Source organism: Opisthocomus hoazin, chromosome Z (genome assembly GCF_030867145.1).
Source record: "Opisthocomus hoazin isolate bOpiHoa1 chromosome Z, bOpiHoa1.hap1, whole genome shotgun sequence".
NCBI classification, from domain to species: domain Eukaryota; kingdom Metazoa; phylum Chordata; class Aves; order Opisthocomiformes; family Opisthocomidae; genus Opisthocomus; species Opisthocomus hoazin.
The window spans coordinates 41,041,502-41,064,975 of NC_134454.1; the positions used below are offsets into that span (position 1 = coordinate 41,041,502).

The 23,474-nt window shown below is 41.7% G+C and overlaps 1 protein-coding gene across 1 annotated transcript in view; it reads right to left on the reverse strand.

The window, feature by feature from the left end:
• DTWD2 (DTW motif tRNA-uridine aminocarboxypropyltransferase 2) overlaps positions 1-21,996 on the reverse strand; it is a 98,766-nt gene extending 76,770 nt beyond the window's left edge. Inside the window, exon 1 of the mRNA XM_075410725.1 lies at positions 21,866-21,996. Within this exon, the coding sequence (XP_075266840.1) occupies positions 21,866-21,996 (131 nt within the window). The remainder of the gene's footprint in view (positions 1-21,865) is intronic.
• Positions 21,997-23,474: the final 1,478 nt, after the last annotated feature.

A 23,474-nucleotide genomic window follows, 5' to 3' on the forward strand; every position in this document is an offset into this window, starting at 1 on the left:
TATATTAACTCAGCTGGTCACAAATCTGGAATATGTTCTAATTCATACAAAAGCTCTACCACTATACCATGAGAGCAGTATGAAGTCATTAGGTGTCTTTACATTTCGTGCAAGATCATTTTCCGATGCATAGGGAATGAGAACTGTACTGATGAGCTAGAGGCACCGAGTTTGAATGTCAGGACTCTGTATAATGTCTACAACTATCACCTTCCTCCTTTCATTGCTTTGGAGTGCCAGGCAAAAACACCAAAGCATCCTCCTAGAAACACTCATTTACGGTATTATCAGACTGGATCAAGTCGAACTGCAGTGTATTCTGTTACAGGTTTCAAAACTTTTACATGTAGTTCCAGGAAAAGCCACTACAGCACTACATTTGAAAATCATTAAAATATACAAGATTCAATTTAGCATTTTGTACCAGAAGAGATTCAAGGCAGTAGCACGAATTTCCAAACCAACATGACCATAAAAGTGGCCAATTAAATACAGGTTACCACTGTATTTGACAAGTTAGTTTCCAGAGGACTGTTCTGATAGTTGTACAGTTGACAAAACACAGCATTTGTTCTTCTTGTCACTAGACACTACGAACACAGCAAGCATGGTCGCAGTACAAAGAGTCATGATATACAACAGAGGCACCCAAAAAGCAACACAACCTTTTTAGACAAAAACTGCCTTTGAACCAACCTAGCATTCTACCAGTGGAACTACCAGGGGCAGGAAATGCAGCAATGGGAGAAGGCAATGGGATGGGGTCAGAGAAGAGATTCAGAAAGAGGTTCAGAAAGGACAGGGAGACAGGGCCATCTTCCTGCCTCTCAACAAGGCATGCACTACTAGTGAGCAGGTAAGAGATCACAGCACCATTTCCTAGCATTCAGATTCCCTTCACACCAACTCTCAGCATTACTCCTGCTTCTACATGTTACGGTGAGAAGATACATCCCTTGCCTTTCCTTCTGTTTTCCACTGTGCTCTCAGCAATGTGTGCTACATACCTCATGACCAAAACCCTGATTAAGTTTTCCATCATATTCCATCAAGATTTCTCCATCAATTTGAAAACTACTGCTCTCTTGCAAATTTCAAACAACCCTGGGCCATTACCCAGAGCAATGGACTTCAGAAAACCCAAAGAATGAGGCAATTAATTGACAGAGAAATCAAGCAATACCAGTAGAGAGTAAGTTCAAAAAATTCACAGCAGGACAAAAGATATCCACCATCAAGAGCTACGAACGCATGAAGATACGCTTTTTGGTTCAGAAAATCCCAGAACCACTATTCCTATCAGTCACGAAATATCACTCTGCAGTGGCCCTGTATTTATGCTGATCTGCAGGCACCTGTTATTCACCACTGTTCAGCTCCTCCACCATGCAAACCTTGGGTCTGACCCATTTGTTCTGAGTATGGTTTACTGGCACAAGTCAGTATTTAAAAGAATACAGCTGTAAGGACATATGCAAACAGCTCTCACGTCTTTCAGTCTTCATGGGCATGCTAAACATGAATGCATGCTTTACTGTTACTGAACAACAATATAAACAAGTTGTTGAACCACAGATCTCAAAAAAAATCAAGCAATTGACCATATCCAGCTCCTACACTCAACAGAAGAAAATAAACTGCAGCAAAATAAGTACTCAGAACAAGAGCATAGACTATATGTGCTCCCATTTTAACAATTAGTTTCAGAGTAACCCAACATATTCCAGGAACTATGTCCTCAGCTCTTACTGTAAAATAGCGATAAAATCTATCTCAAAAAGCAAAATCACCAAAAAACTATCCTCAACACAAGTCTTAAAGAACCTGTTCTGTTAGTGCTGTCTTTTAGCTTGGAGTTTTCTGTCATTCACACTCAGCACTGGAAACAGGATTTACATCACCAACTCCTTTCTTTTTCCACACCAAACAGCTGTCAGTTTGAAATTAGTTTCAGCCAAAGCTCAACTGGTCTGCATTTGAACAACTGTAGAAAACATCTGAAAAGCCTTACTTACAAAGACTACAAGCTGTCATTCTTCCTAGATTTAAGACTAAAATTGGACAAAAAAGGCAACTATCCAGAGGTGAGGGATGGAAGCAGTCACTTATTTCACGACAAGCTCAGAGATCTCATTAAGGACAACATTCCTGTCTTTTGGCAAATGACATCAGCTAGTGCATTTCTTGAAAAATTAGGCAAATAAGTAAATGTACATATATATTTTTTTCCTCTCCCCAGAAAAATGTGTATTTGTAAAAACATACAAAATTGGTAAAGAAAAAACCCTTTCCTTTCATGTATTTCGTAGTTTATGTATAATTCCAAACTTCCCTTCTATTTTGCATTATTGTATTTTTCATAGTGGTTTTGAACACTAAGTAAACAGTACAAGAGATTATTATTATTATTTATCAAAGAGACAGTTGTATCTAGAGAATTACCACTTATGGATGAACCAGGTTTTACAGACAATTTTAAAACACAATAGTGACAGGCAATTAAATTAGAAATATTTGAAATTAATTTGGATATTTCCTTTAGGCTTGGACATTACAACAGAAGGTAACAGGTTACCCAACAGAATTATTAGATTCATTAGTACAGCTTTTGTATGAATGCTATATGTTGAGTGTAAGCTGCCCTCAAGGAGTGTTGTTTTACATGTTTTCATACTGAAAGGTATACAGACAAAAATCAATGTATTTCAGAAACGTTGACAAGCTCCACGCTGCCTTTATTAAAGGCTCTAAGTTGTGCAGTGTCCTCACATGACTATTTCCCAAGGCAAATACCTTTCTGCCTGACCAATTAAATCATAAATAAAGGATAAAAAAGTAAGGTTGGGATGTTTTTAGCCTGAAATGTTTATGGCAGCTTTATAAGGCTAATCTGAACTTATTAAAAACAACAAATATCTTCCAATGCAATAAAACAGAAAAGATACGAAGAAGAAAACAACAAAACATCCACCTTGTATATCTGCCTAATTTATTATATGGAAGCAGACCTTGGCAGGCAGATTTCCTTGCAAATAAGTGAAATTAACAAAACAATAATAGAACAGTCTTTCAACTATTCCAGCTGTTTACATTAAAGTTGGCCGTGGTTTCTACTGTAACTAATAGGACTAAATAAAAAAATAGCATTTAGCTTGTGCAGCACTGCAGTCATTACAGAAAGGCCAGGAAAGCCAAAAACTAATGAGCCTGAGATTGTTGACATTTTCATGCATCTTGGCCTCTACAGTCTGGCAAAACAGCTGGCACTCTGACAAGCTTGATGCCAGACAGCTAGCAGAGCTTTAAATTTGTTGAACAAGGTGAAGTGGCAATGGCATTTAAAGCGAGCCATTGAGACCTTACGATTAAAAAGTTAAAGTGAAGTTTTACACTGCCAGCTTTATAATTCCCAATCTGTCTCAGCAGTTTAGAGTCTGCCACAAGAAAAGACAGAGCAGAAAAATTCTGTAACCAAAAAAGTCTTGTGGAAAAGCTCAGAATTTCTCAGGGAACAGAAGAATCCACTGATCCAAGAAAGAAAGAAAAAAAAATAACAATATAGAATCAACATCTTGAATCTTTCATCCATTTGAATACATACAGAGAGCACTCCACTTAGCATAAAATAAAAACAGAAGTATATTTTTAAAAAGCATATGAAGTTCCTAAATTAATGTTTCTTAAGACAAATGAGGTCTGTGGATATCATTGGCTGAAGATAATTTTTTTGCAACACTACAGAAGTACATTTATTTGAATGTTTACTTCAAACTGCAGAGTTGTGTTCCCCCAAATGCTTGTTACTATTTTAGCCTTTCAAATAATAATTACAAAATAAGAAACTGTGCTGTTGGCTTTACGTGATAAAGCTGAGTCCAGACATGGTTTATTTAAGTTGACATGCAGCTTATTTAAAAGGTGCTTAAGAAGTGCCTACATCTGAAGAAGCTGCACCAAACCATTGCCAATGTAAAATTCAAAATGCTTACAAAAATAAAGACTCTCAAACAGACTCTCTTGAAGTTTTCATTTCTAACCCTTCCTCAATTTACATCTCTCCATTGATTTTAACTGAAGAGACACAGAATCTGAACTTTGTGGAGTCAGGATTTTATGAACTCTGGTTATACAATCGGATCTATTCCCCTTTCTGAAGATTTATATATGAAAAAGGAGTAAAGTTGTGAGCAGTTACCTGACTAGAATTAGAGCTATTGTCTACTTACCTGCAACAACATCATGTATTAGGAAGCTCTGTCCTAACCTGGCCTGAAATATTTCCATTCTCTGTTCATTAGAATCAGAAACAAAACGCTGAAAATTATCTTAAAGGCATGGCCTAGAACAGGTCAGAGGCCACTAAGCTATCAAACAGTCCCGAGAAGCAAAAAAGGTCGTAACACAGAGAGCACCCGCTATGTGGCTTCCCTAGCAAGCGCTGCTAGCCCGCAACCCAACCCGGGCTGCTCCTGGTAGGCACCACCGCAGGCTGTGCAGCATCCAACGGCTGCCCCTGCTTCTCAGCTGCTCCAATTTCACCAAGATTCGAAGCAAAAAATTCCATTCAAAGTTAAATCTTGGTTAATATTGTGGAGTGGTATTTTAGCGAGCGTTAATACACTCACCAACAACTAGCATTTTTAGTGATATTTCAGCTTCTGTTTAGGTTAGAGACAGACAATTACACAAGTCTTCATTGTATATATGCACAATTACTTAAAAATCTTATTACATTTTTATACAGGTTTGCAAGACAAATCAGTACTGGTCACATCTGCATCTCCACACACAAGTACATACACAACTGATAAATTCGAGAAGCATGAGCACAGCCTACGGGAAGTTTGCTTCTGCCTCCTGCTCAGCCTGTTTTCAGCAGTACAAGAGGGTTCTTCCAAAGCAATAAAAGACACCAGAGACAGAACTCCACGATGATCCTCTGCTGGCAGCAAGCTTTTGTTACAATCCAGAAGTGGACGAAAAATACATTACACATGGAACCTGGACTTCTGTAGAGCAGATGACTTCTTCTGACCTGCCTGTCTCTGGCAGGCTTGCCAGCCCCCTGCACACCTGCCCAAAGGTCCTCTCTGCAGAGGACTCTGCCGAACTGTGGCTAACCAGCCCTTCTCCCCCTTCTCCTTCTCAGTCAGGTACCTCAGTGTGAGGGAACACAGGCTCTTCTGCACCCTGTGTGGAATGAAGGGTTACAGTGAACACCGCAGCAAGCCAGGCGAAAGGCACCTGGACCAGTGGAGAGACTGCGAGGCTGCCAGCTGGAGTGAGTGACAGTATGTTTCGGCTGCATTCAGCAGTTCGAACAGCAGTCTCCACGCAGTCTACAAGCTGAAGTTAGATCACCTAAAAGCTTCATGCATTTTTGTTTTGTTATGGCTGGCTTCTTGATTAAAAAAGGATAATTACAACTTGTCGTTAAGGGTACCATTGCTAGAATCTACGAGAGAACAAAAACTTCTAACACTACATTTCCATGTCACAGTTCATGAAGATTTTCAGTTTTGATTTCAAGTTGAAGTTACATCTACAGCATTCTCTTGCTCCAAAATTGTCAATAAAACTGACTTTTCTATCTCCACATAAGCAACAGGTCTTTTAATATTTCATATTTAGGTCCACCTATCCAACTTTACCTTATTTAATTTAGTATTTTAAACACAGTCTGAGTATGAAGTCTGATTCCTAGTTTGAAACAAGCAGATGAGAAAAGGGAGTTAAATGAAAAGCTCAGTACTGCACCAAATTAAGTCAGAAGTGAATTCTGCTATTGATTTTCAATGAAAGCAGCCTCAGTACCCACACATCTTTCAGAAGATAAAAGAGCTAGGTTTTTATATCTCTCAATCCATACAACAATGCCATATCCTATCACTTAGAGCCATGAATTCAAGCTTTCTTACTTTCACAAATAGCAACACAATAAAAAATATATGCAATGAAATTAAGGTATTGCTATACTTTATTTTGGTAAAACAAATTAATACACAATAGCAAGCCCATTCTAATCTATATTTAGCATTAAAATAAAAGTGGATGTCTCCTATCAGACAAACTTCTTTAAAGAGTGCATACTCCTGTTAAAAGGAAAATCTACCATTCTCTGCAGTTTATCTTCAATTGAATGTAAGCAAAAAACACAGTTAACAGAGCTTCATATGATGAATAACCAATGCTTGGAAAATGGTTAAATATTAAATAGAATACTCAATTACAGTATTCTAGTGTGCTATTCACTTATGCCATAGATGGTAGAAGAATGGAGTTGTGTTTATACATTCAGAGAACTTCAGTATAACTTAACATTATAACACCATATGAAAAAAGGCAGCGTGAAAGCAATGTTCTCGTCAGGAGATTTCCTGATACCTCTTAGCTGTGAGAGTACTAGAAATGCTACACTACACTCTAGTGTCCGTTTTCTGAATAGCAGGCACTTCCGTCGAACATAGTTTGATTTTGATCTAGCATCAGTCTTATTTAAACAGCAGATAAACGGTTTCATGGTGCATTGCAATGAAATAATGTATGTTAAAATAATATACCTGTTATTAAACAGTAAACAGCTATTGTATTTCATTAAAACTTGTTGATTTTCACTGAATACCGGATATTTTATTTATTCAATCAGGCATCAAGTTCATTAAATTATTCTAAAGCTTTTTAGGCATCCTGTTGAGATAGATGCTTCTGTTAAAGGTATAGAACCAATTAAGTACACGTGATTTTAAATGCTGAATATAGCAGTCACCACATCAAACCCCAGAACCATATTGATTTGTACCTGATGACCACACAAGGTGCTTTGCAAGTAGCACTCCTGAGGAAAAATACCTTACAATAATACTTTGTTCTGAATAAGAAAGCTGGAAGTCTGTTGCATAGATGAACCTTTCATAACTAACGTACTATATGCAGCAAGCATGCTCATGAAAGCTAACAAAAATGAGGTTAGACTGCATCTGAATACTTCATTAAGAGACTAACTGGAATGAGATGGAACACAACAGTAAGATTTTGCACTGATAAAATAAGCCTTGCCTGGTCTGAAAGGCCACTGGTATCAACTCAGACAGAGCCCAACAGTACAAAGCTAGAAACAGACTCATGAAGTAATTCACATTGGAAGGGACCCCTGGAGGTCATCTAGGCCAGCTTCCCACTCGAAGCAGGAATAATTTCAAAGGCCTTTAGCAACCCATTCTGAGCATTTCCAAGGATGGAGACTCCACAGCCTCACCAGGCAATCAGCTCTAACATTTAACCACTTCCACAAAGAGTAGTTTGTTTTTTTCTTAAGCTGAAACACAGCTACACTCCTGTAGCCAGGGTACACTGGACTCTTCTGCCACCAGGACACGCCGCCAGGCCCTGTTCAGCCTGCTGCCCACCTTGGTGCCCTGGTTCTTTGCTGCAGAGTGGTTCCCTCACCGGCCAGCACGCAGGCAAGGGTTTGCTGCCAGGGCGTCTTCAGCACTGGGCACAGGCCTTTGAATTTGCTGAAGTTTGTGAGGTTCTTAATAACAAGACAGTTTGTCAACATCTCTCTGAATGGCAGCTCTACGCTCCTGCAGTACTTTAGCTGCTCTCTCCATGCTGGTGCCATCTGCAAGCTTTGCATACCTTACACCACACCAACATGGTCACCAGGAACATGGTCACCAGCTTTGCACACAGCATAAACGCCCATGGAAACCTCTCCTAAGCAGCTGTCTCATAGACTCTGAACTGTCAATTACTTGAGCTCAACAGTCCAGCCAGTGTTTTGTTCCTTTTGTAGCCCCATTCATCTAGTCTGCATCTTCTCAGCTTGACTCCCAGGATATTGCAGAAAATTGTCAAATGCCTCCCTAGCATTCTTACCCACTCAAACAAATGTAACCACCAGTATTTCAAAAGCTGTCATCACGGTTAGATATTATTAAATCTATTAACCAGCCTGGCAAAGAAAGTCTACATGCTATTCTTCCTTCTGTCCCCTAACCCCTGCTTGCTTTTGTGGTACATGACTTCACTAGTCTTCTGGTAGTGAGTGCCCGTATTAAATCTCTCCCCTGATCCCTCTCCAAACTACTACATAATCTACATCTGCAAACATTAACAGAATACAAAGCCAAAGCAGTGGCTCATAACAGAACGATATTAAAGGATAACTAACTTAATAGCGTTTGATTGATTATATCCATTGTACTGTCAGAAACGTCAAAGATGTTACCAAAGTACTTTCAGAGACTGAAGCTCTAAGATATTTAGGTGTCTAGATCCCTTTGAAACTACTTGAGTTTAGAACACACATAAATCTGTCAGAATATTTGCTTCGTTTTCATAAGGCACGAAGGGGCTATATAGATAAGAAAGTTGGTTGTACTCCATGGGGTTTTATTTAATATATTTGGAGATGACATATTCTGAAAGGCACTTAAAATCAACTTCATACTGCCTGCTGTAGCTGCCTGCTTTTTCATACATTAGGGTTTTTAAAAGAGCTTAGACATTCATGGAGAATTAGATGTAGGTCTCCAAGAGAAACAGCACACCTGGATTTAACTGCTCATCTCTTTGGTATTTTAATGAAGAAATTCCCTATTAGATGGTACAATTAACAAGCCCTTATATTAAAAATAGAAAAGCACATTTAAACCCTAATGATTTTACAGGCTCTAAACTCCATCTGATGAAAACGTCAGAGAGAGAAATTACCAAGTTTCTAAATTAAATCCTAATAGACACTGAGGAAAAAAATAAAGGCATTATTCTCAAATTGCACAGGTGTAATACTGAATTTAGAACTATCAGGAAAAACAAGTTCCACACACTATAAAACTGAAGTGGACCACTACTCTTGTCCCACACAAGCAACAAATTGTAAGAACTCCCAAATCACCCTTTTTGAGCATCCTTCTTTATAAAATACCACTCTCCTGATTTACCATTTTCTAGCAGTTAATACAATCCAATGTTAACAAAACCAGCCATGGTTAGTCACTGTCTGAAACCTAAGGAGCATGCACTCTGAATTTTATTTTAAACCTCTAGCAGTTGACTGACTGCTTAAAAACAAAAAAACCTCAGAATATTGTATTATTGATCATAATACAGAAACAACTAAGAAAAACGTATAGAAAGAAATAAAGATCAGCCACAGTAAGTATTTGGCTAGTCATTAGGTAAGAAAGAGTCCAGTTAACTTTACAGTATAAATCATCTACCACTGTTGTGCCAGAAGAGCCATAGGAAGAGGCCACCCGAATTCTTTTTAAAATGCTTGTTTTCTTTACACAGTGCCCAGCAAGTCCAAGATTAAGTACAGCACAGACACATTCTCCTTTACATGACTAAGCAGATACATCTGGACATTCATGAGAAGACAAGTTTGAGATTAAAAAAACCCCACCTGTTACAGAGAGTTTGCAGGTCTTCAATATTGACATAGATGTTAAATAGCTTTAGGAACTGAAGACAAAAATTAAAAAATGAACTCCTACCAGAAATTATAGGCATCCTTGGTGTAACTCAGAAACAGTGTGTAGAAAGACAGAGGGAAAAAATAGCTGGTGACTATGTCTTAGAAGCCAATGGAGAGCTGTGCTTCCATTAACAACACGGGCAACTCCTAGGCTGGAATCTCCAGGAGTTCAAAGTTGGTTTATCTGTTTCAAGCAGAAAGCATTACAGACTTCGACAAAACACATTTCAGCAGAGCTTGTGGAGCAAATGTACAATCCTAGTAAAGCTATAAAGGAGCCAACAGAAAACTGAATCCAGTCCTCAGAAGACAGTATCTGACTTAAAAAAATGAGAAAGTGACACACACGTGCATTGCAAGGGATAAGTCTGGATGGGAGATCAGATGGTGGAATGCAATACAGTCACTAAAAAGAAGAAAGAAGACTCTAACAACCACCTTCCACAAATGAACTTGAAGAAAAAAAAAAAATCATAAAATGAAAGGCAGTCAAAATACTAGAGGCAGAAGAAGTCAGACCACTCTGATGATTCATTCTCAGGGAAGTCAAGGAAAAAAAAAACTAAGAAATTCTAAGTATACAGATGCAAGAAGGGAGGGAGGTTTGAGTGGTGCATCTGAAGTGACAGGAAAGCTTGGTTTTGTAAAAATGAAACTCAACAGGCTGAGGCAAAAACAGAACAAGAAAAAAAAAGACAGGTAACTGAAGAAGACTGAGTGAAGTAAGACCACACCAGTCATAGGCCATTCAGACAAGCTCTATGGTACTTATCTGCCATAAACAACAATGGGATCTGTCAGGGCTGGCTTTCCTTAAAAGGAAATACTGTTATGTTTCATAGCACCACATTCCAGGTGAAATTCACCTATGCCAATCTTGGATGCAAGCCTCAGACATTACAGGAAAAAATCACAGATTTGGCTGCGCTCAAACCAAATCTTTTTTGGGTATATGGATAACAGTCTTCAGCTCTCACCTACTTTTGTAACCATCACAGCACGAAAAATAAAATACTTTTTTTTTTTTACGTTTTTGCTTTGTGTTAAGTTTATAAAAATCAATAATAAATCTTGTAAAGGAGCCACTGGTATTTTTAGTATTCCTTATGATTAAATTGGGAAGGTTTGATCAATGTTGAAACATCTTTGGCTTCTCTTACAATACACTACCATCCCCAAGGAAAAACTGCAGTTGGTGTAATTACAGAAAAGAAGCAGATCAAAGGTACTAGAGTTGCTTTAATTAACAAGATTATTCTCTGCTGCAGTTCCCATCTCCAGTTGTGCTACTACTAGCCTATAGTTGTCCTTGTCCACAGTCAAAAAGACATGGCCAGCCTGACATACCTTTGTGTTTGTTTTGTTTTGTTTTAATTTTAATGCTTGCAGATCAAAATGGATGCTAACCAAGTCACCTGAGCACAACGTGTGTGGCCTAAAAAGGTCACTATGCATTAATGTGATCGCAGTGTAATAGGAAATGAATAAATGTCTTTGAAGTCTAGCCCAGCAGAAAGAAGTAACATTCAAGTCACTAAAATTCTTAATTCATCAACAGTTCTGGCACCACTCATTACTTCTTATACAGGCCAAAGAAACAACAGCATGAGAAACTACTGTGGATACAGTAACTGCTAAATGCAGAACAAAAATAAACTGAAACCCACTGGCCAATGTTTAGCTTGATACTTATAACTCTAACTAACAGAAGCCACAGAATTTAGTGTGTAAACTACAATCATTTAAAGCAACACTAAGAAAAGTGAGTTAAGATTATAAAAGGCACTGAACTTCAAAACTAATTCTTGGTAATTTTGCCACTTACCTTTAGCTTCTCTTCCTAAAATGTGATACAGATTACACATAACTTGGTTCATCAATTTCAAACAATTTACAGCTTCATCCGTGGTTCGTAAATTCTACATCTATTTTACTATTAAGTATATCCAAGATTCCCTCCTAACGTTCTTTAAAACTCCTTGAAAATCTTCTACTGAAAAGAAATTAAAAACTCAAGAAATGTATGTGTTTACAAAGGAAAAAGGTAATTCTCGAATGGCAGAGACTTTCAGCCTATATACTCTTGCTTTCCACACCTCCAGCCCTATTAAAATTTCTTAGCCTCTTCAGAATAGCTGATGTATCACTGCACAAATATCTCTGCTGCTCCAGCAACAGGAAAATCTACATAACCACTTAATGCTGAAATAAACCTTCACAGTTTGTAAAATAACTTTTTACAGTTGCAAAAATAAGCATTTATTGTTAAATAATCCCGCATTCAGCTGTAAAAACCTCTAAGGAATGTTTTCCCCTTGATGCACATGTGTTTAAACATAAAATACACAACAGTAATTTGTTCTGTGGTCTTGCGACTGGACTCTCCGCTGGTCAGTAAAGTACAATCGACTCCAAGTCTGGGGGCAGACAGGTTGGCAGTACCTCCGTGCTTGAAAACTTAACTCATCTTCTAGATTTCTAAGGACGCTGCTTCAGAACTCTCTATATGAACACACAGATATCCAAGCTGGCTACGTACGCATAAAACAAGTGTTGAAAAGAATACAGTCATGGCAACAGAGCTCTTCTTCATGCCACCCATGTTTGCTACAGGGCTGACAAAGCCCCAAAGCAGGGTCAGACACCTGACTTAGACCAAGGTTTCTCTTACCTTCTTCGCTGCCTATATGCCTACGCTCGTGGAAACTGAAATACATTTACATCTCTACCCTTCTGTATTAAACTACATATATATACTTGAAATTAGTTATATAAAAACCACTAAATGTCAGGAACCAACACTTCTTTTACATTCACAGCAAGGAGATGAGAACTCTTTGCCAATGCTTCTGGTTATTTTTTGAAGAAATACAGCTTACAGGTGACAAGCCCTGTAACTATTTTATCAAGCTTATCTGTGTTGAAACTGCCTTTTACAAAACTCTTATGAATCCACCAGCTCAGGGAATGTTGTCCCCACATTTGAACGACACTTTGAAAAACCTATGCATGCAATTACCAGGCCAACACAAGGGTACTACAGAATTGCAAATGCACCATGTTTTTTTGAAAAGTAATAAATGAAAAAAGTTACAGGAAATAAAATTCAGTTCCATAGGCCAAAAATCCATGAAGAGATAAATAATCTCTGATACTTTCAGCTATCCTGCAACACAGAACAATTTACCCACTTTGCTATTAGCAGCAACAGCTGAAGACATCTCTTAAAAAACATAATTCCTCTCCCCAGTGTTTCCCTGCTAGACATTCTCCTTTTTCCCCAGCCTCAAACTGGAGTTGTGTCACTGACAAAGTCCTTCCACACAAATCCAAAGGCAGACCTAAGATTTAATTTCTTCAACATAATCACTCTTCACACACACTCTGTTAGACGTATCTGCAAAATACTGAATACTGCCTACCAAAATATCTTCTTCAGCAAACGCTGATGCTGCAGATACTCTTGATATACTGCCATGTAAACTACAATGCGTGGCATCTTCATAATACAACTTCTGACTGCCACGAAGAACTGGAAAGCCAGTTCCATGTTTACAAAACATTACTACTTCTAGAGGTTTTTACTCCATCTTTGAATTAAATTTTATTACCAGCTACTTGTGCTCCTCTGGCAGATCTCTAATCTGCCATTGTCTCACTCCTACCCTATAACTTCACCAAGACCACCTCCTCTGTTCAAGGCATTACTTCTTCCTCCCAGCTTTTGGCCAAATGGCCGGGAATGACAGTATTAATATCACCTCATCATCAATGGTTTCATTATTATCTTCTGTATCTCACAAGAAAGACACATATAATTAATTTTAATTTCTTTTGAATGGGGATACTTTTCATTTAGTAGTATTAAGTTACCTCAGTGCTCTTTTGCAGCGGTTTATCCAAGTGGAGCTTCCACAGTTCCACCTTCTACCTCCAGTCTGATAACACCACCCACAGCAGGCAGAAAGCTGGTAAAAGCCTGTCCAGCAGAAAACTCACTCAGAACAGCTAATTCAGCTCGGAGAAGAGCAGGTTGAGGGGTGCCCTCGTCACGGTCTACAACTTCCTCAAGCAGAGCAGCAGAGCGAGAGGTGCTGATCTCCTCTCTCTGGTAACCAGCAATGGGATACAAGGGGATGGAATGAAGCTGCGTCAGGGGAAGTTCAGACTGGACATTAGGAAAAGGTTCTTCACAGAGAGGGTGGTCGGTCACTGGAACAATGGGAAGTCATCACGACATCAAGCACAGCATCAAAGACCAAAAGAAAGAGATCAGCTGCATTTCTTCTGAGACCCTGATCCTTCAGCTGCCACAGAGGGCACGAACAGCCTGTGCCCACAAAGCTGGTAGGACAGAACTTCTGTTATAATGAAGGCTGGAAGGTGGTGACCTCTCACACCAGGAGGAAGGCTCCTGCCCCACACAATGACTTGACACACATTAGGTTCACTGTCTTTGTATCTGAGGAGAAGCTGAGAGTGCTGTCCAACGGAGCCTCTCTGATGGCTTGGCGTGACCCACTCAGGACCACTAGAAGGAAGGAGGCAGTGACAGCAGTAGAAGACTCCCTGCTGCAGGGATGAAGGCCCTCCATGGTCTGCCTTCTAGGGAACTTTTCCACTTGCTGGAGGCTCACATTTGGGATACTGACAATACTGACAAGTGACGAAGGCTCATCTGGCCCTCTGACCACGACTCTCTGCTGCTCTTCCATGTAGGCACCAACAACACTGTTGGGGTGACCTGAGAAGTATCAAATGGACTACAGAGCTCTGGGGGTGGCTGCCTAGGGAGCAGGTGGTGTTCTTGTCAATCCTGCTGGTGAGTGGCAAGGATCTCAGAAGGACTCGATGGACCCCACAGGTTAAAAATTGGCTGTGCAGGTGGTGTCACCAGCAGGATCTTGGTTTCTACAAGCATGTGATCCTCTCTGAGGGATCAACAGCTACTTGAAAGATATGGGATGCATTTACTTGAGTAAAATTATTTTTCCCAGCAGGATGGTGGCGAAACTATTGTTAGGGAGAGCTTTAAACCAGAAACTATGGGGAAGGGAGTGATTCAACAAACAAGTACAGAAGTTGGATAGGCAAGCCTCACAGTGATGGGAACAGAATGGATATAGCAACCAAAAAAACAGCAGTCAAGTGAGGACAGGTATATGAAGAAGGAGGTGCATGCAGAACAGCCTAATGGGGAAGGCTCTTCAGCCCGTACCAGGGAATCAGCACACCTCTCTGAAATGCATCTAGACACAGGATGGGAACAAACATCACCATCACTGAGCTGAGAGGAAGGATCACCTCCCTCAACTTGCTGACAATGACGTCAGAAGGCAAGAGAAGTCTGTGTGTCATTACAGGGCTACAATTTCACTGGGATAATGGAGACATGGTGGGATATCTTACATGACTGGAATGCTGTGACAGAGGAATATAGGCTTTTTAGGAAGGACAGCCTGGGAAGGCAAGGAGGGCAAGTTGCCTTTTATAGGAGACACCAGCTGAAAGGCCTGGAGCTCAGCCTTGGAACAGGACAGCGGTCAGTTGAGAACGTACAGGTCAAAATTAACAGGCAGACCAATACAGGTGTTTTGTAGTGTATATCTGCTCTAGACCTTCTGATCAGGTAGAATTAGATGAGGCTTTCCTCTCACAACTGTAAGAAGCCTTACGCTCACAGACCTTGGTCCTCATGGGCAGCTCTAACCATCCTGATATCTGCTGGAAGGACCGTACAGCAGGGCTCAAGCAGTCTAGGAGATCTGAGTACACTGATGACAAATTCCTGGCACAGGTGATTGAGGAACCCACAGGGAAAGCACAAGGAAAGTTGCTTTGCTGAATGTGATACTTATGAACAGCGGAGAAGCAGACCTTGGCATGACCACGAGATGGTGGAGTTCAGCATCCTAAGAAAGAGAGCAGAGCAAAAATTAGGACCATTGCCTTCCATTTCTGGAGAGCAGACTTCAAACTCTTCAGGGATCTGCTTTGAACAATCCCATGGGATGTGGCCAAGAAAAGAAAAGCAGTACAAGAGAGTTGGCTGATATTCAAGGATCACCTCCTCCAAACTCAGGAAACATCCATCTCAACACGCAGAAAATCAGCACAGACAGCAGGAAGCCTGCATGGATGAGCCAGCAGCTCGTGACTAAATTCAGACTTAAAAAAACAATTAAATGTGCAAGAGATGGAAGAAGGGACAGTTGACCCAGGAGGAATACAGAGCTGCTGTCCAAGCACGCACGGATGGCCAAGGCTGACCTGAAGTTTAATATGGTAAAGGATTTAAAGGGCAACAAGAAAGGCTTTTACAATGACATAAACAGCAATAAAGGCATTTAGGGAAAACACAAGCCCGCTGCTGAATGGGGCAGGGGAACTGGTGACACAGGACAGAAAAAAGGTTGAGGTGCTCAACGCTTTCTTTGCCTCTGTCTTTACCAGTAAAATCAGCCTTTGGGAATCTCAGGCCCTTGAAACCAGAGGGGGAAGTATGGAGCAAAAAAACCTTATGCTTGGTGGAGTGTGGTCTTGGCCTTGCTGGACTTGTCAATGACATGATCAGACTCAGGCACCAAGAGCCAAGGAGTTAATAAAAGGAGCAGGTGACTTGTGCTTATCAGACAGAACAGGGGCATAGCCCACCATTGTAAATCAAGTAATCTCCGGGACCTGACAGAGGCCGCGCAGCCAGAGGTTGCTTAAACATTTGGCCCCCCTGAGCATATACCAAGATGCCTGCTCCACAGGGCTGCGTCCGGCTTGTGACGACACAGCATTCCATGCCAAGAGCCAATAAAACACAATTGACTTAGTCCCACCTTGCAAAAAGATTTTCAAACATATAAAAACTGGCACTTGAAAACTCTCTGTGGGAGGAGGAGGCAAGCGAGAACTGCACCTGATGGACGGGTTGACGGGCCTGAACCTTTCTTCCCCCCCCAAGAAGGGACGCCTTTTTGGCAAGAGTCGCACCTCTGACTTTGTCAGAGGTATCCCCAGGAACACACGGTTAACTAAAGCCCTAGACCATTACCTCGAGCTCAGCTTTTGTAGACAGTGCATTTATCAATGGCAACCCCAAATCTGTGATACCTGTCGCTTGAATAAATTACCTATTGCTTTAACTTGAGAAACTGTTTCAGTGAAAGTCCTTGGAAAGGCTCTGGCAGGCAAGCTGAATCTGAGAAGTGGCTACACACTTAACCCTTTAGACATAAACCGTTGACCAAGTCTGGGACTAGGAGTTGATCCAGCCGCTCCTAGACTCCTCTCTGAGAGAGAGTTTAGAATGCAAGGGGGTCTTCTCTGAACCTCATGACTCAACAGGAGGGCTTTCCTTTTGTCACTTACCAGACTCCTTTTCCCCTTTAAATGCGACAGTGGAGGAGGACAAGGTTAAGGAGCACTTGAAGAAACTGGATGTTCAAAAGTCCACAGAACCTGATGGGTTGCATCTGTGCATGCTAAGTGAGCTGGCTGATGCCAATTTTGGTTATCTCTGGATAGTGGGAGATGACGCTGCAGACTTAAAAGAAGCAATATTGCTGTATTACTAGTATCTTGTCATCACTGCTGCACCTACCACAAATAACAGAGATCCTCATGGACTACACGACAGTTACTCTCATTCACAGTAGTGCAATACATGCACACACTGCCGAGACACAGCAATTCCCCCTGAAAACCTACAGAAGTCCTCCCAGTCACATGGTGAACCCAACTCTTTGTTACTGGCACAACTTGGCTTTTAGTCACTGCCAACATGCATGTGAATGGATGCTATTTTTGTTTCATCTGCTCAGCCTTTTCCTTTCTGTCTCTTGATGATGCACAAATGTAGCTCCTTCTAAACTCTGCAGAATACCTTATTCATCCATGTAATTTTTGCATGCAAGTTCTCAGATACACTTGTAAACCCACATTATGCATTTAACTGTATGAAAATGAGTAAAGTCAGCAAAAATATTGCTTTGATTTAGGAGTCTTCGAAAGTGCTAACAGTGTTTAAAAAACTTGCCTTTGATACACCACTTAAGAACATGGAATAATAAAATTCACTCAAGTGATGCTTGTCACTTAACCATGTGAGGTTAATTTTTTTTCCTTTTTTCAATGCAAACATAACATGAGAAGAACAAAACTTTCCAAAAAACACCCCACAGAACAGTAAGTCACCTCTTACAAGTCATGAATCATGGGGAAATATACAGTTTCAGTTACATAAGATGTTTATTTAGCAGTGATAAGGCATCAACACTTTCAGGGATTGAAAAACTGCAATAAACTTAGAGCAGTGAAAATCAATGCCTAGAATTAATTTTTAAGAACATCAAAGAAATTAAAGGCTATGAAGTTGTATCTTGCAGCAAGCATTGACAAAAGAATTAATGTACGCTTATGACACTTTCTCTGATAGTTAAATAAACTTTAAAAATTACTTTTACAATACCATAGCAAACTGCTACAAATTTACTGCATATATTTATTATGTTGAAGAAAGACCACATTGCTTCTTCAGACCCAGCCTTTATATGACTTAACAGGATTATTAACAAATGTGGGACACTTTCGTAAAAACATTATGTTTTTCCTCAAAATATGAAGCAGCACTATGCCATCACATGTCACTACCAATCTATCAACACTATCAAGAACACTCACACAGTACCAAGATAAAGTACACTATCTATAACACTTTAGATATAGGCAAAGGGAGTATTTATAATAAAGGATTAAAGTTATTCGGGGTTTTTTTTTCCCCTCTGTATAACGGCATATATCATAGCAGAACCTGAGAAAACACCGGTGGTTGTTATCCTAACTTTATAACATAAATTAGTCCTGCAAACGTAGATGACTTTCCAGTGGGGGTTTGTGATGGTCCACAAAACACATGTCAATGCCCCTCAATCATAAACGATACTCACAGTTAAAAGTCAGTTTTTCCTGCAAACATTCCTCAAAAGTTCTCCCACTACAGCAAAATTCTGCACATGCAGAGTTAAGATCTGAGGTAACAAGTCATTGAGTATTTATTGCTTTTGTACTACAAAAAGGCTTTTTCTCTAACAGCACATCAAGTATCTAGAATGAGTGAACTCTGACTCACACAATTTCAAAATGTTATATTGCTCTCAGAATGTCACACCACAAAATGAAATCATTGTCCTATATCGCTTCAGTTGTGGGGCCTGCTCTTTTGGTTTTCCGTGCTAACAGCAACTTGGAAACTATATTGAGCTTATTCCTAAGACTTAACATCTTCAATGTTTGGGTGTGGGACTTCAACTTCTGAAAGCAAGCTGAACATTTAAGTCATCTGAGAAAGCCTTAAGAAGTGACCAAATAACCATCAGCAATTCAAAGTTTATCAGCACTGACCTTTTGGTTTTGGCAGACAAATAGAGTATGTATTGAATTGTAGCATCATGAATAAAACAGCACAAAGTCAACTGCACTTATTTCATTTGTATCAGCTGCTTGCCATCTCAAACACCATCTATAAGTAGGATCATTTTCCACTTTTTTAAATTTTCTAAACTAGCACTTACACAAACAAAACCCCTCAAAATGTAAAATTTCATTACATTATTTCATTCAAATTCTCCACCATAAGCTATTGCAAATGCTAGAATTTTTTCTATTGCTTATGGTGATTGTGGAGAGTCTCAAACACATAACACTTAGAAACATTCTGCTCTTTCAGCACACTCAGGTCATTTACACGACCCAAAATGAAAACTTATTTACCTCACTCCCACATTTCTCTTTTACATCTTGACTGAGTACTCCACACAAAGCTGTCAATCAGCTGTCTTGCCATATGAAAAAAAAAAGCCAAAACCTCAAGTTCATCCCCATGAGGAATTACCAGATGATGCTAAAGAGAACCCATTCTTCTGTGCTTTTGTACTGAATTCAGATCATCACCACTATAAACGGTGATTCCAGATACTCTTATATCAGACTGATTAAGCCGCTTTACAGCAAAAATCCACTCTAGAAAACTGAAGGATTCAGTTAGATACTTGCCCCAATCATCACCATCATGATAATGTTCAGGGTAACAATCCAGTTTCGCAATATTCCTTCCCACGATGTTCCCCAAGTCACTGACTTATTTCAGTTTTGCTTCTTCAACTCATGCCACAGAATGCTGTACTCAATGACATGCATAATTTAGTTGTGAGGAAGAGAATGGAGAGGATACACTGCAGACAGACTGAGCATGCAATTCAGTCTTACATCGTAATCTTCACCAAAACTTCAGTTTTAAAAAAATTGCCACTTTCCCTGTTTCTCAAAAAGCAAGCAGCATTGTGGTCTTTTTAACCCCCTTCATTTCTCTGCCCCTACATTTCTTTCCGTGTTTGTCCTCACTGTACCCATGCTCTTCACAGCAAGTGTTCTTCCTTCAGAGCTCTTTAGTAAGCTGGTGGTTTAATACTACATGTTGATGAGGAGCCAAGTAAATGCTTTCCCTCAGGTTTTACTGTGAAAAAGAACAGGGAGATACCTATTCTGGAAAGCATTTTTGTAGGTGACTCATCAGAGAATCTGTCCAAAACTGAGGAAACTAGAGCAGAGGTTATAAAACACACTGACAAAATAAGCAACAATAATCAGCAGCACCCTGTAGGCATTTTAAAAGAACTCAAGGTTAAAAAGCTGAATAAGGAATGACAATTAACTCTCATCTAGCAGTTTCTTGGCACCTCAGGACTAGAAATGGCAAACATGAAACAACTTTAAAAAAAATCTGCACCAAATAAAACCGTTAATGTAAGCAGAAACTATAATTAAAAATATGGTTAATGAATACTTAAAAAATTATTTACATGAGAAAAATTGGCATGGCTTTTGCCAAAGCAAATCCTGCTTCTCAAAACTATTTAAGACCTCTGAAAGATTTGAGAAACAAAGGGGTGAGGGTGCTATAGTTGTCAAAAATCAACTTTGACTTCCCAAAAGATTTTTAACAACATCCCCTACCAAAAGTTTACTAGGAAACTAAGCAGCCATTGCATGAGGAAGAGTCCTTATAAGAACAAGCAGAAACACATCACCCAAGGCGTAAATCTCTGGCTTGCTCGCACCTTAAATACTACGTGCAGAAGAGGAAGGTAGAAGCCACAATCAAAATAAATAAAAAGATAATTCTTCCCACACGGGGTTTCTAGGCCTGAGGTGTCTTCTTGCCAGCCAGATACTGCAAGTAAAAGAACTTTACATGGGTTCAAGGTTTCACCAATCAACAGAAACAGATTAAAACAATACAGGTACTGGAAATTCTTTTGTTTGGTGGTTTTGCACAAAATTCTCAGTTCAGGAACAACTGACATACTGCCAACTCACTCCATTAAAAGAGCATATATACATAGACATATAATCAGGCCACGAGACATTTCTGTAAGAGAAAAAGTCACTATCTGCTTTAAAAAGATAACCTTAGTGCACACCAAGTTACAGCAACCCCTCCATTCCCCGGTGCCTGGTCAGACTCCAAGACAAGCTGCGAAGCTGCTAGATCAGGTTAGTTTCCTGTGTTGACCAAGCACCTGTCGCAGGTTAACCCAGCGGCTGGCAACTAAGCACCAGGCAGCCGCTCGCTCACCTCTCCCCAGCGGGATGGGGAGCAGAAACGGACAAAAGGGAAAACTCCTGGGCTGAGATAAAGACAGTTTAATACGGCAATAAAGGAAATACTACTAATAATAACCATAATACTACTAATAGTAATACTAATAATGAATATGCAAAATAAACGATATACGATTTTTCTCATCACCCGACGACCAATTCGCAACCCGTCCCTGAACAGCCACCGCGCAACCCCAGAAATATCAAATTTTTTCAAAACTCCCAAAAAAAGTTCGAACTCCCAGACAAGAGGGGATTCGACCTCATGGAAGCGACAGCCAGAGAGCGCCCTGCCCACCGGCCAGCCCCCATCCACGAACCAAGCACGGCGCCCAGGGCACCGAGCGCCTCCGCCACCCAGCCCAGCCGGCTGCTGCCCGCCGCACCCCCGGCCCGGTTCCCGTTCCCGTTCCCGGACCCGGGCCCCGACCTGCCGCGGCCTGCGCACGCACACGCGCCCCGGTGACGTAGGCGCACACGCTCCGGCCACGCTCGAGCCGCTGCCTGCGCCTGCGGCTTCTTTTCCCTGCTCCGTCACCGACACCCGTCCGCCCCGTCGCTCAGCGACCCAACCCCGCTGGCCCCGAGCTCTTGCGCCGCCGCCTCCGCCACGACACGACGCACCGCCCCGGGGCCTCGGCGCAGCCTCCCGGAGACCGGGGCGGGGCGAGGGGTGGCCGGGCCCACCGGCCCCGCGGCTCCTCCACGGCCCTGCCCCGCGCCGCGTGTCACCTGCAGCGCCCGCACTCCGGCCGCCTCTCGCAGCGCTCCACCGGCAGCTCCCACAGGCCCGAGCAGCCCTCGCCCTCCTCGGCCGGGGCCCGGGCCGCCCCGCTGCCAGCCGCGACGCTGCCCCGCTCCATGCCGCCGCGGCGGGAGGCGCTGGCCATCGCCAGGGGGCGCCCGCCGTCCCCGCTCACGTGAGGCTCCCCCGCCCCTTCGCGGGGGCTCGTCCAATCGGGGCGTGGGAAGCCTTTCACCTGGCGCGCTGGGCAGCGGCGTGGCCGGTGGGGGGCGCTGTCGGCGCGCCTGGGGGCCGCGTGTGCCGGCTCGGACCCGTCCCGCCGCCCCCGCCGGGGTGAGGAGCCCGGGGCGGCCGCGCCCTGCGGCCTGGCCCCGCCCCTGCCCGTAACCGCGGCGGTGTGGGCGCCTGCAGCCGGACCGAGCGGGGATACGGCTGGGCCCAGCGCCTCCTGGCAGGCCTCGGCCTTGCCCGCTGCGGCGGCTTTTTCGGCCGCTTTTCCCGTGACTCTCGGCCGTGCGAGCAGTACCGGGGCGGGACGGCGGGCCTCCGGCCCGGCTCGGGGCCTGCGTGGGTGCTGGCTGCCCTGCAGGCCGCAAGGGACTACTGCTCGAAGTACACATCCGACCACTTGAATTGATATTTTATTTTCAGTGCTTCAGACGTTTGGGCCCTGCCGTGCTCCTGGCGTCCGCACAACTGTAGCAGAGAGGCTGCAGCACAAGCTGTGCCAGCGGGAGTGTGGTAGAGTAACGGGTCAGCTCTGGCTGTCTTTTCCAACCTCAGCAGTAGTTGTTCCTAAGAAATAAACCAGGTTTAGTCCTGGATTCAGATTCAAGTTATCCTGACATTAATTCAGATATGATGATAAACAGAATATTTTGGAGTCTCTTACACCGGAAAATGAAATTCAGCTCCAAGGTGGCTGCAGTTTTACCTTACAAATCTACTGAAATAGAGTAACTAGTGAATCCCCACACAAGAGATCCTTACCTGAAATTAGCAGCTGCAGATGAGCTGACTGGTTGTGTTACTTGCTGTTGTCTGTTCTGCATCTTAAATAAAATGCATTTACATATTTACAACCTTCAGAGCCATATGATGTAATTTAGGCCTGCAGGTACTAGATACGTGCACAATATTAAGACGGTTTTGCACTTAATTTTGTATTTTTGTAATGTAGGTTTGTATTTGTAGCTCGAGGTACAAATGAATTAGTTTTTTCACGTAGCTGCTAGAATGCGTATTACAAGGTAAAATCAGAGACCAGTGATTCTGAAGCTGGCTGTAAAATTACACATTGTAAGTGCAAAAAAACCCAAAAAAAAGTAAGGAAATGGAGAATACCACTATGCAAATTTTAAATTTTGAAGTTATTTATTTCTAGTTTTGTATATCACCTAAATTAGGACAGGGGGACCAATGGGTGGTAGGGGCAACTTTTGCATGAAGCTGAAAGCCTTGTCACAAGATGAGTTGTTATGAACTACAAGGAGCTTCTTTAGGCTGATCATTAGACGTTACGCAGTTGTAGTGGACCGTACAAGGAGTATTGATGACTTAGCCCAGGGTCACCTTCCTGCTTCCACTTTACTGAAA